At 32.1% G+C, this 17,682-nt stretch overlaps 1 protein-coding gene across 2 annotated transcripts; it reads right to left on the bottom strand.

The window, feature by feature from the left end:
- Positions 1-4,740: 4,740 nt before the first annotated feature.
- Positions 4,741-15,432, bottom strand: LOC125062981 (O-acyltransferase like protein-like). 2 transcript variants are annotated; one of them, XM_047669164.1, is made up of 14 exons: positions 15,285-15,432; positions 12,502-12,698; positions 12,154-12,293; positions 11,906-12,084; positions 10,142-10,253; positions 9,788-9,875; positions 9,197-9,366; positions 8,640-8,825; positions 8,252-8,431; positions 7,822-7,972; positions 7,290-7,467; positions 6,818-6,960; positions 6,344-6,456; positions 4,741-5,104 (listed from the first exon to the last, which is right to left on the bottom strand). In XM_047669164.1, the coding sequence occupies exons 1-13, from the start codon at positions 15,343-15,345 to the stop codon at positions 6,346-6,348; spliced, it is 1,896 nt and encodes a 631-aa protein (XP_047525120.1). In that variant the 5' UTR covers positions 15,346-15,432; the 3' UTR covers positions 4,741-5,104; positions 6,344-6,345. The 2 variants fall into 2 exon arrangements, with proteins under 2 accessions (XP_047525120.1, XP_047525119.1); XM_047669163.1 differs by having other exon boundaries at positions 4,741-5,149; positions 15,285-15,431.
- Between the last annotated feature and the right edge of the window lie 2,250 nt (positions 15,433-17,682).

Here is a 17,682-nt window from a genome sequence, read left to right as displayed (position 1 = left end):
GGAACACTCAGTTGTGGAACAACCGACTTGAATAAACATATAGATTAGTCACAACCAATCTATGGAAATCAACAGCGGTTTACGAAAATCGAACGTAGGATATAATAATACCTAGGTGACACTGAAAATGTTTAGAAACTGAAAAACGGCTTAATGTAGTAAGTTGCCAATACTTTTATTGTTTTTCGAAGTTTACTCCGTTCCTCTCTACACATCGTCGCATTCGATGGAACCACTGAGAAAAGCAGTGGGCCCATTCTTCCTTAGGGGTCCCTTCTATGGCATTTTCGTACGCTTTCACCGCATCTTCAGGGCTCGTAAAGCGAATATCTTGAATTTTATCTTTAGTTTTTAGTTCGTAGCAATATATCCAGCTTTCATCACCTGTGACGATGTCAAATATAGCATTTGAGTCACCGCCGTTGAACTTATCTAACATTTGGTGACACCAGTCCATGCAAAGGTGCTTCTGGTCGTCGGTTAAAGTATGGGAAATCCATCTGGTTCAAAGCTTCCTGACGCCTAAATGTTCGTGTAATATTATTTGAACTTGACTCATACCAATGCCTAGGTTTGCCCGTATCACTCTCTAATCTTCCCCTATCATGCGTCGCACAGCACTGATGTTATCTTCAGTAGTCGCTGTTAAAGGACGTCCCTCACGCGGATTATGATTGACATTGCTACGTCCACGTTTAAACTCGTTAAACCAATTGTAAATAGTGGCACGAGATGGGGCTTCATTAAGAAATGCTAATCGCAGCCTATCATAGCTTTGTTGTTGAGTAAGCCCACAACGAAAGTCATAATAAATCATTGACCGAAAATTTTCTCGCGTTAGGTTCATTTTTACGTGTAACAATAGTTTTTTATTTGCCGCTAATTCACAAAAACAAATGACAAATGAATGCAATATACTACATTAGGTTACCAAAAAGTTCTAATATTGAAATTCAAAAAAGTTTTCATTAGCAATGTTTCTAACTGGCCAATTCTAAACATTGTCAGTGTTATCTATATATATAAAAAGAAAATGGTGTTCGTTTGAGGCTCTTTCACGCTTAAACCACTGATCGTATCGACATGAAACTACCACCATTCGATGCGAAATTTTTCCTAGATGGTTTATGGCTATTTATTTTAATTCCAACGTTCCTTCATTTTTTTATTTCTGTTTTACTTTTATGAAAATTTTTCCCGCTAATAAAAACAAAAGAGGCTTCCTAGAACCGCAAAACGTCAACATCAGTTAAAAACTCGATTTTCGAAATATTTCAATTTTCTTAGCGGGAAGTTAAAAAGAAGAATAATCAAAATGTGAAAAAAAATAAAATAATGAAACATAAAATTTATTTTAATTCGTCCAGCAAAGCGGGCGCGAAACGGCTAGTCCACGTATATGCAAAGAATAATTCGGTATTTAAACACCAAAAGCCAAGTGTGCGAAAATAAATATTTTAAATTAGCTAGTTGTTTTTAACATAATATGAAGGTTTAAAAATAATTGCATTTCTTTTTCTTTCTTATGTTGGTAGCGAATTATAAGGGAGCCTCGTGGGTCTACAGCCTTGCGATTCTGTAACTCACTTTTCGAACACTCACTGCGGTTTTCGCAGCGGCGGTCGCGCTCAAATCAGTCGTGAAGCAGTCATTTTACGATTTGGCATTCTGATAAGGAGGGAGCTTGTAGTTTATTGTTTAAAGTGAGTTACAGAATCGGAAGGCAGGACCGGCTTAAGGACAAACCGCACATCATATTTAAGTTTGTTATTTCGCTTCGTTGTATTGACGCAACAGTGAAGACATAAACTGGTCTAAATGGCGGTAAAAAAATTTATACGAGCTGCTCTAGGCGTATAAAAACACAAAAGATAACAAAAAAACGTAATTTCATATTCAAAGTTCAAGAACTTTAACTTTGGGCCATTAACGTTACAATTATGTTACCTTGAGGCGCGGCGTGCGGCGTTTGCAAAAGCTGTTTGCTTTTTTAATATATGCGTACTTTTTGTGTAACTTTAACTAGCCATTTACATCTTTTTTACGTAGTCAAACATAGTTTTATATTAATTAAATTTTCATTGAATATATTTGAAGCGCTCAAAAGCCGACATTTTGCTTTAACTTATTTTATTTATTTACTAGCTGCCCCCGCGAACTTCGTTTCTCCTTAATGTGATTTTACGTAGCCTACCTTTTTAGTACATACCAACATGGAACATTTTGCTATACTACCCCAGAGACTGTTCGGTTTTCCGGAATAAAAACTTTTTAGTTGTACTGTGAATTTTTCTCTATATAAAGTCATAATACAAGAAGTCATAATAAACAAATAAACTATAGGATTTGATCGTAGAGGAGTGAAAATTAAGAGATGTATGTATTTTTGTATGCTGTATTATTAAAAAATAAAAACTATTTTTTTTGTCTAAAAACAAAACACTATTTTTGGGGTAGACACCCCTTATCACTTAGGGGTTTGAAAGATAATAGCCGATTCTCAGACTTACAGAATATGCATGAAAAAATTCCATAAGAATCGGTCGAGCCGCTTTGGAGGAGTATGGGAACGAACATTGTGACACGAGAATCTTATATATATATAGAGATTAACAATTTGTTGTATTACTAACGTAAGTGGTAAATGTAAGTCATCATTACATATAGTAATAGACATTATACTAGAGTTACAGATAATATACATTATTAAAAAAAGCATCAAGCGTCAATATTGCTTTCAAGCGATCTCTTCAAGGCATCCCTAGTAAGGGAGAAGAATCATGAATCACAATTCCAAAATACAATAAAAATAATACAATAACAAAAGTCACAATTGAACAGATGGAAAGGCTAAGAGTCATCTATAAGACTCTTTACAAAGGTAGCTAATATAATAATATTTAATAGTTAGGCCTGGCTAACGAAGATCCTTAATTGTGAGAAAAATTAAAAAAAAAACATCTTAAATCACCTATTGTCTAACATACAAAAAACTAAAATGTTCTCGAACTTTAATTGTGAATAAAATTTAAATAAACATCTTAAACCACCTATTGTCTAAATAACATACAAATTTTTAAATGTTCTAAAACTACTATAAAACTATTAATTTTAAGTATTATATTATAATTATTACGCTACCGAACAGATACTTTAACTTAAGGAAACTGAAATAGTATAGAAACATGATTTGATAAATTTAGAACAATTAATTATAAGTACCATTTATTAATAAATTCACCTTCATTATCTAACCACTTGCCTTTAAAGTATGTTATTGAGTGGTTAGGGTCAGATGGCCTTATTGTGCTTTGGTTACAATAATTATCTACAAAGGCTCTACATTTCTGGATTGATGACTGGATTACCTTTGGGCTTTAAGCAGTTGTTATTCGACAGATTAGGCTTAAACTATAACGTGTTAGGCCATTTGTGAAAACTTGACATACATAGTTACAATAAAAATAATGAAAAATTAATAAAAAGAAAATTAAAACAAATTTAAAAAGTTTAGTCACTGTGGCAGGTATTACCTTTAACGCCCATAATTCCTCGCTGTATTGCGATATTTATTCATTGAGCGAGGAGATTACAGTGCATAGTACCGGTAACACCAGCTCTGGGGTTACCGGTACTATGTACTAGGCGCCAACTTTAAATCTTTAATTAGCGCCTGTGCACTTAAACCCCACGGCCCAAGAGTCCCTACTGCAAAGGGAACAAAATCGAAGTTGGAGGAAAGACTCTTGTATTTGAGCCATTTATTATTTTCACCTCTAAAACACCACCGGCAAACGTGTCCACAAGAAGGATCCCATGGGCAGGTATTTCTCGGGCAGTTATCGATGAGTACCGGAGCAAACTTGTGTCTGAAGTCGAAACTCTGCTACGTGGAGTCTCAGACTGGGGTAGATAAAATCTAGTCAATTTAACCCCAATAGGACAAGTTTGTGCGTTTGCCGCTAAAAAAACACTCTTTGTCGCTACTCCTCTCTCCGAAGACACACTTCATAAAGCCTCAGCTAGCATCGGAATAATGGGCTTTGACATATGGAATGACGTTCAGTTTCACGGTCAAATGACCGCCTTTTTTTCAAATGGAAAGAAAGGCTAAGTTAGCCTCTAAAAAGCTGGATGCGCTCAACAAGGCGAGACGGTACTTTACTCCGGGCCACATCGATACTGTTCTCAACTCTGGGCGGGAGCTCCCAGTAACAGTACCGCCACTTGACCGTATTCAACGAAGTCGACGACAATCACTTTCCGAGCGGCTTGATCCCTTGGCGTTGCGTAGAGATGTAGAGTCTCTCTGAATCTCCAACAGCATTTACCACGGAGAGTGTTCAGAGGAATTGTTCGGACTAATACACGCAAATGTTTTTCATCATCGGACGTCAAGGCACAATACAAAATACCATCTGTATCACCTCGACGTTCGTCGATCCACAACTGAGAGATTCTTAAGGCATTTTTTTCCGCGCACCACCACGATGTGGAACCAGCTGCCTACTGAACTATTTTCTATTTTCCTTTAAAAAAAAGGAAGTTACACCCTTAAAAGGCCGGCAACGCACTTGCGAGTCTGGCAATGTGAGTGTCCATGGGCGTCGGTACATAAAAAACATTGCTACTGATAAGGCCACCCTTTGCACCACGTTTTAAAAGTGTACTTGTTTGTAAATAATAATAATATTTAATTGTGTGTAAAAATTGTAAATAAATAAAAACATACAAAAAACATGCAAAATTTACTTATATTTCATACACTGTAAACACTTATTAAATTTGTGTGCAAGGACATTTTCATTCTAATTCGTCAAAACTGGTTTTTAGGTTTTTCCATGCAATTTTTCGCTCCTTAAAAAGCTTCCTCCGAGTTCAAGAAACAAATAATACTCGAATCCAGCCGCCTTCGAGTTCTGCGCTTAACAAACTATTTTGCGATTCATTTTCATGTATATCGAATATACAAAATATACTATATTACACTTATAATTATAGAAGTTAAATCTACACAAACTCATTGAACTTTTTTCTGCTTCCGTTTCTGGCATTCATGTTTTAGAACTAAATACTGTACTAAAGCTTTGTACAATCCGAATCTCTTATATATAGATTCATATGATTATTTTATTCAGTCCGAAGAATTCTGAAACAAGTCAAATATAATCTTAGATATTAGTTTTTTTTCTATCAAATTATCAATCAATTGTATCAATATCTATAACTATAGCCATAGACTTTTTTTATAGAAAAGTCTAACATTCCTCATTTGCAAAAAAGTTCTGAGTCACTCCAATAGAAAGGAAGGTAAAAAGTAAAGGGAAAGGTAACTATCAATGAACGATAGGAATATTCGTCGTCTAGCAATAGGAAGGACGGAGGATAGAGACAGAGACAAGGACCGATTGTTGTCAAGACAACAAACGATAAAAAAAAATATGTTTATTATGGAATATTATTCCACGTTATTAAATTTGAATTGGTAGATATCCCTACTCATCGGCAAATAAGACAGAGGGTGTAGACCGAGAGAAAAAGCCAGCGTAAAAAACTCTCGGCACTCTTTTGAAATAGCAAATCATCATACAAAATGACTATGTCAAACAACACTTATTTTAAAACAACTTTCGCAAATTAATTAGAAGTAGCCTGTCTAGCACTAGTCCCAGGCCCTTTTATCAACTAGATTATCGTTAACTTTATAGTAAGCCTTTTTACATAGCATTTATTTAATACATTTCTTAAATTTATTAAAAGGCAGAGATAGTCTAGTACGGGGAAATTGCAGCCTGCGTTTATCCCGAGTCCCCACATTGTGCGTATGTTCTATTCTAGTAAACTTATCACTATTTTTGTATACATACATAATATTTTCATAAATATATTGCGAGGGAAAGGTAAGTATACTAGTTTTCTTGAATTTATCTCTCAGAGATTCCCTTCATTTTAAATTATAGATTTCACGAATAGCCCTCTTCTGCAGGATGAAAATAGTTTCGACATCAGCAGTATGGCCCCATAATAATAAGCCATAAGTCATTAAGATGTGAAAGTAACTAAAATAAACAAGTCTAGCTGTATCGACATCAGTTAGTGAGCGGTTTTCAGGATCATCCAGATCTATTAATATTCGCAAATCAAATAAACCACAGAACAGTTTTTAACTAATTTGACTTTGATGTTATTAAATTATAATCACAATGGCAGCTGATACCAACGCCATTGCTCCGACATATTTAATTATATATTTCTCCTACCCAATTCAAAGCCAGAAACCGCCAAATACTCGTACAAAATTCATTTATTTAATATTTTATTCATTTTATTTAAATTCACTTACGATTAAATATTTAAAGATGCTCGCAAAAACATTTGAATCGGTTTTTCCACCATAATGTGTAGCGGGATTGAAGTAATACAGGTCATAAATATTGTAACAAACCAGTGTCCGCCCTGTAAAATAAAATATTGATTAACGCCAAGTTTTTATCTTTTAATCCTTGGAATTTTATAAAATCATTACGGTATTCTTGAACGAAATTCGTGCCAATATCCCGCGATATACCTTTATATGTTCTGATACTTTAGGTATTTAATATTAAAAAAAAGTTTATTACAGTAGAAGTATTTAGCGTCATGTTCTATTAAGTAGAACATGACGCTAAATACTACAATTCCAACTATAATGACAACATGACTTAAGAGGACAATTTTTACGGAGAGAAGACTTTTTTCTTTTGATGATTTCCACGTAAAATCTACACCTTTATGAAAAATAACATGTGATCTACGTAAAAGAAATCAGTTGACTTACAATTTCAAAGAAGGACATTTTATTTGTATTGGTCTGTAAGCCTATCTGCAGCAAGTCAAAACTCCAATGAATCATAAAGATACAAAGTGACATACGGCCGAATACCTGCCAACCACTCCACGACGCAAAGCGCCACCATAATTCTGCAAAAGGAAATTTGACTGTTTCAAAGCAACGCACTTCGTATTATTTAATATCAGATGAGCATGCTGCCCGTTTGTACGATAAAAAAATACCTGATTATACCAATTTTGATAGAGAAACTAGGTTTCTTTAAGTATTTTTATTTATTCACACTTAATTGCATATATGTTATGAAAAATTAAAAATAATAATACGTATCTAAACTTACGAATTAAACAACGCGTGCATTGAGCGCTCAAGGCCATTTACGTTTACGTTTATACAATTCATAGGTGTTTTATTGTATAATATTTATTTTTATTTAACATATTTTAAACTCAGTACTTACGATCAATCCGATATATAGAGCCCAACAACATAACGCTAAAGAATATGGCGTAGACAGGTCTGTCAATAGCTGCATAGACCTTAGAGAAAAGATAAGACGGCTTTTGCGGGAGCAGATACGCGCTTAGCATCCACGCAAAAATGCCGACTATGGAGATACGGTATAGTACTCGGAACCACTGGAAAATACGATGCAATATTAGTGCACTGAACAAACTTAAAAACTGTTAAATGTTTTATCACAATGTTAAGGTTACTTTCCATGCCTATTATGGATATAAATAAAGCATTTAAACAGAACTAATAGGAATTACCACAGTAACATTTATATAAACTTTATTTGTTTTTTCTGGTTATGGATTTACAAAATCTCTAATGCATAGCTTAGCCATAGTCTTTGTTGCATAAACTGTCCCATTTGGTTTTGAGCTTTCTTAAATAAATAATGTAATTAAACCAGGGAAACATATCGAGATCTACTAGGTAGGTCTTCTACTAGGTACTATCGATATTGAAAATAAGGTTAAACTTACTCGGTAGTTTTGCAAATTGATTTTGTCTTCCCTTAGATTGTAATATAGGAATCCGAGCATCACGCCTAGCAATGAGGCGGGCAAACTGCCCCAAGGGGCGGCATACAACCAGTTAAAAGACGGCTCTCCGTGGTACAATTTCCTCACATATCTATTCGATAAGGCCAATTAAAGTATTCGGATAATTCACATATTAACACAATGTATTTGTGATTAATTCTTAGAGTACAAGAACTGCCGGTGTTTCAGGTGTTTATAGTTTTCTTAGGAAAATTGTAACCATAGGAACAAACAAGCATCTAAATTTTATAAAATAAGTACGTAAATTGAAGCCTTTGTAGCACTAAAATTATTTAAATTTTTCTTATATTTGCTGCAAAGATCTCGTTTGTTTATGATTATATGAATTCATGAACACTCTCAAACTTACTCAGGGGTCGTGATGAAAACCATAGCAGTTAAGTCGTATGTATAAGCAGCAACGAAAATACACAGAACGGCGACAACGAACATTACCAGAAGCGTTTTAACAGCGGCTCTCCTCCGTTGGGTTAGCACTATTGCCAGTAGAATAGCTAAGGCATACAGCTGCATATCCACTGCAATAAACCTGAAAACCGTATTTATAAATCCATCATACTATTAGCTCATTTCGCCGTTCTTATAGGACATATTTTAGATATGATATCTCGCCACAAGGTCTTGTTGTGGTTAGGATGGACAGAGGTCCCAGCTGCTATCTTAATCACTCAGTTTAATTAACGTATTGTGTACTTTCAACAAAAAGTGTTGGGATAAAGATACTTATAAAAAAATACCATGTTTGCAGTAGACAACGATCGTTAGGGCGATAAAGGTTGTGTATGAAGAGTGCGTGAGACCACCACTTGAGCCGGCAGAGTTGAGCCTCCTTATCCATAATCGGGATCCATAGTGGTCCGTCACCCAGAAATCGGCTCCACGTTGCCGTGCAATACACCATGAACATGTATACAGGTAATATTCTGAAATAATATAAATACTATACTATATATAAGCTACTATGTGCTCTAAGGTTTGTTTTAATATATCAGATACTGGCCTCATTTTGGTAAATAACTTACCTAAATGAAAGATTATGTACTGAAGTTAATAAGAGTACTGTTAGCGGAGTCGTGGATCAAAGAAACCCTCGCTTAGGGATTTCTTTGATCCACGTCATGCATCTTTATATGTGCGCAAAACATTCACAGTACGGCGGTAAAATTACGCATTAATGTTTCATCAGTGCAAAATGTACCCTGTGCCTTCGCCCACGCATACACAAATTGTGTTTTAATCGATATTGAAACAATGGCCTCCGTCGCAACATCCGTATGTCAGGGAATCGATATACCTGAATATTCTTCGTAGAAGCATAATGAAGAAAAGTTGAATGCTTGAGATCTTGTGACGTGATTCCATCAATTGGAAGTTGTGGATGAAGAGAAAGCTGGATAGCAATATATAGCCCTGCACAGCGATACTGCCATTCGTAAGAATCATAGCCAGTGGATGCTGCCGTCTCTAGATATAGAGCAGAAATTTTTTCATTTTTTATTGCGAACAACATCAATATATTAGGACATTTTTATGATTAACGAAAATATGTAGTGAATTAAAAAAAAATATATGTATTAAGTATATATTTGTTATGTTTCATATAATTTTTCTATGCAACATGTACGAATATTACCTATTTCGAGTAAATTAAGCAAATCAATGTATAATTCCTAATAACCAATAGTAATTTCATTACGACTTTTAGTTATGATAAAATAAATAATATAAATTGTATTTTCACGAGCATATTATCAGTAGCAATATAATTGCATAACAAAAAAAAGCAAGCCAACTTTGGCATATTTGATATATTACTACATAGTACATAGTGAAATTAATGAAAGAAGAATTTACAGTGAGCTATTAAATGCAGCGGACTACTTACAGTTTCCAAAAAGTCCGGATTGTGCAAGTAGCTGATGTGTGAAACAATCACCGAATGAGCAAAGATCACCACGATAAGAGTTACGGATCTAAAAACAATTTCACGAATAAGAGTACCATTAACGCCAAATTTAATTCCATGCTAATGAGAAAAATAAATTAAATAGGCGCTATAAAAATTCAATCAGAGTTTTTTAAATCTTTGACAACTTTATTGAATTGTCGATCATTATCAATTGAAAGTTACAATTTATTAACTTTAATTCATTATAATTAATTACAGATATAATAGTTATGATGTTGTTATTTTTTTAATTCAGTTATTAATGGAGATTTTTGTTTAACTTAAACTTACTTGATGCCATGTATGGGGTTGAACCGGGATACAAGAGTGTCCTCATTGGGGTAAACATGAATGAGCTTCTTGAAGTTGTTGATGATAGACCATGATAAGAGCAGCTGGTTGTCTATAAAGCAAGAAGTGAGAGGTTTTTAAATTTGTTCATTAATTGACTAGACATAACTCATTTTGCTATATATACTTTATTTAGTAGATTTTATATTTTACATAAAATGTCGGAACGAAATTGTGTTCTTTTTTTGTGCACAATAGAACATATAGGTTTTTATTTATTATAGATTCTTATAAATCGTGTATCAATGATTTTAGATGTAAGCTAGTAGAGGATTATGTTCTATTTAAAACAATGGAAATATAAAAATAAATAGCAATTGGATCTCCAATAAAGTATAGGAAAAATATCCTGTTGTACGAATCGAAGATCAAATTTTGTATGTCAATTAGAGAACCTTTATCTTTAGAGGATAGTATCTTATAATCTGTGGAGGACGGATGGTGAACAGTTCTTCTAGCCTAAAGGAAAGATCTTCGATAAGTCTAACCACTGACTGGCTTGAAGGCCCCAGTGTCTTAAATCCAGAAATTGTATATATACTTAACGAGCGTAATAACTTCGTTAGCGCGGCTCAGGATATGACGTGATCTTAGTGATTCGTAGGCACGGATAGTGTCGCTACAGATCCTTCCGTTCCTTATAGGTTTATAAATTATTTATTTATTTACATTTTTTAAATTCAAGAAAACAGTCAGATACTAATTGTACAAGTACGCAATCTTTTTAAATAAGTCAAAAAAGATTAATAAATATAAATAATATATTTAATTTAATAATTATGACATGGTTACTTATAGTCCACACGTATAAATGACAAAGAAAGATAGGTCAATTGGACAAAAAAAACTTCGAGAATTAATTATTATTAATGATTGCATGTTTTACGCTGGATTTACCAGTTTAACTTGTTTAAAACAATACAATTTAATCAGTTCGGAAATTACACAACTATAGGGTTACTGGTCTACTTAGAAGGAGAGGAAAAAATAGAAGACAGAACAAGTTAGATTTATGATAGTATCAATTATTAAAACCTTGGGGTATTTCTGTGTAGTGCGTTTGTAGGCAAGTTTGCTTGGCAAGGGCATTAAGTTTGCGTCCGGGAGGTTAACACAGTCAATTACTAGAACTTTAAAAATGGGAAATGACGAAATTATGTAGATTTTTTAACTGTGTCATATAATAAATTGAAGCCGTGAGGATTAGGATCCACCACTTGCATTTTACAAGCGTACGTCTGAGAAATAATTGTTAAAACAGATGTATGACTCCTTATTGACAACACTTCATATACGTGTTATTAGCTTTTTCTAGACAGTTTTTATTACTTTTAATAAAAGTAAGATTAAGTATATAAAAACAAAAGTAAGTTTTTGTTTGTTTTTTTTTTGTTTCAGTAATAAATTTTAATCTATAATATAATAATGTTAAACACAAAATATTAATGCGTGGTACTAAAAACATTTGAATTACCAGGTAATAAAAATTAATATTTATTATGTTATGAAGATAAACATCAAGAGTTATTATATATTATTTTTTTCGAAAGCCTGGAAAAATACAGTGGCAATTTGTAACTTGAGGCTCAATTATTGGGCTTCTACTTGATCGTACGACTTTAGTGTGGATTTGGCACGGCCCTCTATTCCCACTGAAAAAGCACCCTCCGATGGTTACAGTACTAGGGACATATACAAACATACCTTTTTTATCTTTATTCCTGAAGAGGTCATAAAAAGTTCCCAGAAGATTGGCCACAAGGAGGGCGGCGCATAGTGCGAAAAATCCTTGGTCGGCGACATCAGGCGGCACGCGTCGCGGTGTCTGCGCGCTCTTGCAGTAATCCAGGCGGATCAGGGTCGCGTCTAACCCATATTGAGACCTGTATCAGAGGCTCTTACATATCTGCCACCGGACTTGTAAGATACACTATAAGAATACACGTTCTCACCTGGTAATATCGTTAACACACTGCTGGAATTGCTTTCGGTTGGAAAGATGGCCATCGGCCCTGCCAAAACAGGTCAAGATTGAGCATAGCCCGCGATGGATTAGTGTATGATTGAAGCGATGTTTCTCATTGGAGTTAGCCTGGCAATACACAGAAATGCTAATGAATAGATTTTAAATATATTTAAAAATATCACAAAACTGTTTTACTACGAATTCCGTGAATTGTGAAAATAGCCAGCACGATATCTAGCAACAAGCCTTTGGGCCTACAATATCAAATTTTAATAGTTTACGGCGCAGAAATTGTAAACTGATTTCTGTATACGGTATTAGAATGTTTACTTACCTGGAGGATATCATAGAGTTTCTTGCCCCTGTAGTCCATATATGAGTAGCCAAAGTTTTCCTGGCTGTCTATGGAAGTCACACCATTGTCTTTAGGAATAGTGAGTTGAAAGGAGCCGAGACAGAAAATTCCATTTTTTACGAGACACGTATCGTAGTCATCAAGTTGGAACAGAGGAGGCATTGAATAGTATTCATCTGTAAATTGGATATATTATTTCTAAAAACATAAACAAATGAATTACTGGTGTTTGTTGGATAAAATTGATTGAACTTTAGGTAAATAAGATGGATTATTTTTCCGACCCTAATGTCGGCCAATAGAATTGCACCATTCGACGTCACGTGGTACAACCTACATGGTATTATACTGATAATTTTTTGTGAAAATTTTCTCTGGTCGTTGCTTCAAGAAAAGTATTAAGTAGTTGTTTTATTCATTATGAAATTCTTATTTGTTAACTGTACATTTCGTCTCATGGTGCAATTCTATTGGCCGACATTTGGGTCGGAAAAATAATCCCCCGAATACCACTCGAGCTTCAAAATTATCTGGTATTTATATAATAATACCCGATAATTTTGAAGCTCTTGTGGTATTACATATGAATATTTTGCGGATCAATATGTTACATAATAATCAAGTTGGTTCTGAATAAATCAGTAAGTGAAGACTTAAAATATTGGTTTGATCAAAACTCATTAATATTGATTATGAATTTTATTTTCTTAACCTTCGCGCCTATACATATATAGGTACAGTTATTCAGTTGTATCAAATAGTAATAAATAAGTATGGTATTGTTTTTATTTAATTGAGCATAAAAACAGTAAAATTATTTTTAATCTATTCGGAGCAGTGTTGGTCTTTGGGCTTAAGCATGCGACTCTCACCGTGAGGTCGTGAGTTCGATCACAGCAACATTAGAAATACAATTCTCAAGAAACCAGCATGCATAATACCAAAGAAAATAAAAATAAAGATGTGTCGTCAGATAGCAGAAGCCTGATTATCTACATTTAAATGAATAGTGACAATGCGAGACATTCTTCTTGGAAAGAAAAAAATCGGTCAGATATAGCCCAGATATTTTATGTTACGAGTATACTAGTAGACTCGGCCAAGCGTTGCTGTGGCTAAGATTTTTGTTATATTACGTAGTAGTAAACTATTCAAGAGAAACGGCAGGAGCACACCAATCCACCATGCTTTTTTGGTGGTTATGCCATTAAATTGTAGCTTATGTGATACGTTGGTATATATTTTGATAAGGATCAATACCTAGGTACGAATAAAGAGTATTTTCTAGCGGTGGTATTTTAATAAAAAAAATAAATAAAAGGACGCTTATTGTGAAGTAACTATAAAAGATAGAAACATGCTGTTGAGACATTTTATAAAGATAGTGATGTGTCCTGAAAAATTTGTAATACATCGATTTGTTCTATTATTAATAGTTTTCGCAGCGCACGCGATTGAAGGAAGTTTTTTGTTATTTTTTTTACACCTTGGGTTAGATTATTCAAGTTTTAGTAAGCATCCCTAATTTTTTTGAAAATGAAACAGCCTATGTCACTCGGGAATAGTGTAGCTTGCCAACGGTGAAAGAATTTTTGAAATCGATCCAGTAGTTTCGGAGCCTATTCATTTCAAACAAACAAAAAGTCAAATCTTTCCTCTTTATAATATTAGTATAGAATAATAAAAAAGCAATCAATTTTGTTTTGTAATTTGTTTGTGTCGTGTTCATAAAAATTGATAAAATTATAATTCGTGAGGTAATAAAATATCATATTCCTGCTTCAAAAATTGACTGCGTTAATTGAGCGCTCTTCTACTAGTGCGTCATCTTCAATAATTGTAAACGGCGTGGCAAACTCGCTAAAGATAACGCCCCGCGCAGAAGTCTGGACTAGCGTTGGCTGCCGTTGAAGAAGCTTGCTTCTAATTCTCAGGAATATCCTCCATTGTCACCGGAACTAGCTGATAGTAATCTCTACCTATTTACGCGGTTCATTAAACAGCTCAGAAGCTTTTAATTTGAAACAGCAGTCGCCTTGGTACAAAATTTTTCTGCAGGGCCAGACATCTTTCGTATATATGGGATACGGTCAGCTATAGCGCGATTGGACTATTATTATATCACTAGAGATTTTTATATATAAATTTTAATATAAATGGCGTGTTTAATTTAAAAATTTTCTTAGAACAGATCCCAACCCTATAATCATGTTGAAAATATTTGTTATCACCTGATGGTGATCACAGTATGTTTCAAATATTTGAGCAAAACACAAAAATTATTTGCTAAATCGTCCATCGAGATCGCATTAAAGATGGATCTCCTATTTCATCTAACGTAAACAATTTATAATCTAAAATCGCATTACAATGTAATGATTTTTATGTTCTATTTCCATGTTTTGGCAAAAATAAACTATAAATTAAAAAACTGATCGTTAAAATATTAAATTAAGAATCAGTAGAGGTTTCAAAACAAAAATGAATTTATATAAATCGTAAACAATATAATTAAAAATAATGTTACGCTTAAACCTTGTTCTTTTTATCGAAATCATTAATAATAACAATTAAGTTTCCTAAGCAATAATGTGAAATTATAATTAGTAATGAACTTCCTCAAATTCATGAAATAAATAAAAATTTACCAATTTTTACTTTTAAATTTATGTATAGAAATTACCTATAATATTATGTATAAAATTTACCTATTTTTACTTTTAATTTTGTTAACAATAACTTCAGTTTTTAATTTCTCTAACCTTTAAGAGAAGTTCCACAAGCCGCGGACGCCAAAAGCAAAAAAGCGAAACACGTATCCATCCTTACAACACTACCACCATCTAGTTTTACACTGAACCGATTATCCTCACACCATGAATTATAAGGTCGAAGTAATCTTGTTTACATAGAATATAAGAATTCTAAGCTTATGCTAAATAAATAAAGACCGTAAAATTTAATACTATATTACAGATTAATCCTCAATAATTTTATTGAATTTATTTACGTAATATTCTATTGATATCCATCCTGGATATGGAGATGGAATGGAATGAAAAGAAACAAGGGCAGACCAATAGAGCGATGGGCCGACGGGATCGAATGGTAGCTGGAAAAAAATAAATGACGATGGCACAAAATAAAATAGGGTGGAAAAAGTGAAGGAGGCCTTCTCCCGGACCGCATCTTAGTAGCAAAAAAATATTATTATCTATTATTGTTTAATGTATCTATGTTAATAATATGTGGATGAATAAAGGCTTATTATTATTATATATATATATATATAATATAGCATATCTATACTAGAAGTAACATCCAATAGGACATGAAATATTTATTTCTGCTTCTAGTCTAGTCGACAAGTTGAAAATGGTACAAAATAGAGATACTGCTCTTAAAATTATGTGCGATACCTCATTGGATCCGGAATGACGTCTAGAAAAATGTGCCATAAAAAATTGCAAAAGTTATAAGCAATTAAAGATGAAAAAAAATGGCATTTCGTTTTTTGCCAATATTTAATAAACTATTAATATTTAAGAAATTAAAAAAATTCCAATTAAAATCTCCCGGAACTCCTATCTCCATTATATATAATTTTAATTTAACGCTGAAAGTAGGTCTGCGCGTGACATTTTTAGGATTCGCGCGTGGCGTCAAAAGCGAGTACGGCACATTAATTAATTTATTTAAAGTATTGAATATTTTTTTTAACTTGTCGACTAGACTATTCTCTTTTAATGTCAGTATAATGTGCTTAACAACCCAGAAACGACTTTAGAGTTAAATATCACGTGCGCTAACTAAACAATGGAAATAGTAAATGAATACTGACGGACTCATAAACTACATCAAACTTAAGGATTACTTTGAAATTATTTTTTTAATAAGTATGCAAACTTTTTAGATTAAATTATATAAATATGGAGACACTGGCCCCTAATCTTAAAAAAAAGCCATATTTAAAATTAGAACTGCAGTAAAACAATGATATAGCCGGGAAAAGAAAATTTACTGGTAGTATCAGATTTGCGTGTTTTTTTAAAGTTGATTTTCCAGGTTCCACAATTGAGAGATTCTTAAGGCATTTTTTTCCGCGCACCACCACGATGTGGAACCAGCTGCCTACTTAACTATTTTCTATTTTCCTTCAAAAAAAAAGTTACACTCTTAAAAGGCCAACAACCCACTTGCGAGTCTTCTGGCAATGTGAGTGTCCATGGGCGTCGGTACATAAAAAAAAGTGTGTGTGTACAAAGTACACATGTCAGAAGTGAAACTTCAGTGGCAAACTAATCTTGAAGTGTTGTTCATATCCGATACTAGAGGGACGGAAAAAGGAAGCTATGTTAGGAATTTAATTGTTATTAAAATATTAAGTGTCGAATAATAAATAATAAATAATAAATAATAAATAATAAATAATAAATAATAAATAATAAATAATAAATAATAAATAATAAATAATAAATAATAAATAATAAATAATAAATAATAAATAATAAATAATAAATAATAAATAATAAATAATAAATAATAAATAATAAATAATAAATAATAAATAATAAATAATAAATAATAAATAATAAATAATAAATAATAAATAATAAATAATAAATAATAAATAATAAATAATAAATAATAAATAATAAATAATAAATAATAAATAATAAATAATAAATAATAAATAATAAATAATAAATAATAAATAATAAATAATAAATAATAAATAATAAATAATAAATAATAAATAATAAATAATAAATAATAAATAATAAATAATAAATAATAAATAATAAATAATAAATAATAAATAATAAATAATAAATAATAAATAATAAATAATAAATAATAAATAATAAATAATAAATAATAAATAATAAATAATAAATAATAAATAATAAATAATAAATAATAAATAATAAATAATAAATAATAAATAATAAATAATAAATAATAAATAATAAATAATAAATAATAAATAATAAATAATAAATAATAAATAATAAATAATAAATAATAAATAATAAATAATAAATAATAAATAATAAATAATAAATAATAAATAATAAATAATAAATAATAAATAATAAATAATAAATAATAAATAATAAATAATAAATAATAAATAATAAATAATGAATAATGTGATGG

Source organism: Pieris napi, chromosome 2 (assembly GCF_905475465.1).
Source record: "Pieris napi chromosome 2, ilPieNapi1.2, whole genome shotgun sequence".
NCBI classification, from domain to species: Eukaryota; Metazoa; Arthropoda; class Insecta; order Lepidoptera; family Pieridae; genus Pieris; species Pieris napi.
This window is presented reverse-complemented; position numbering and strand designations above follow the sequence as displayed.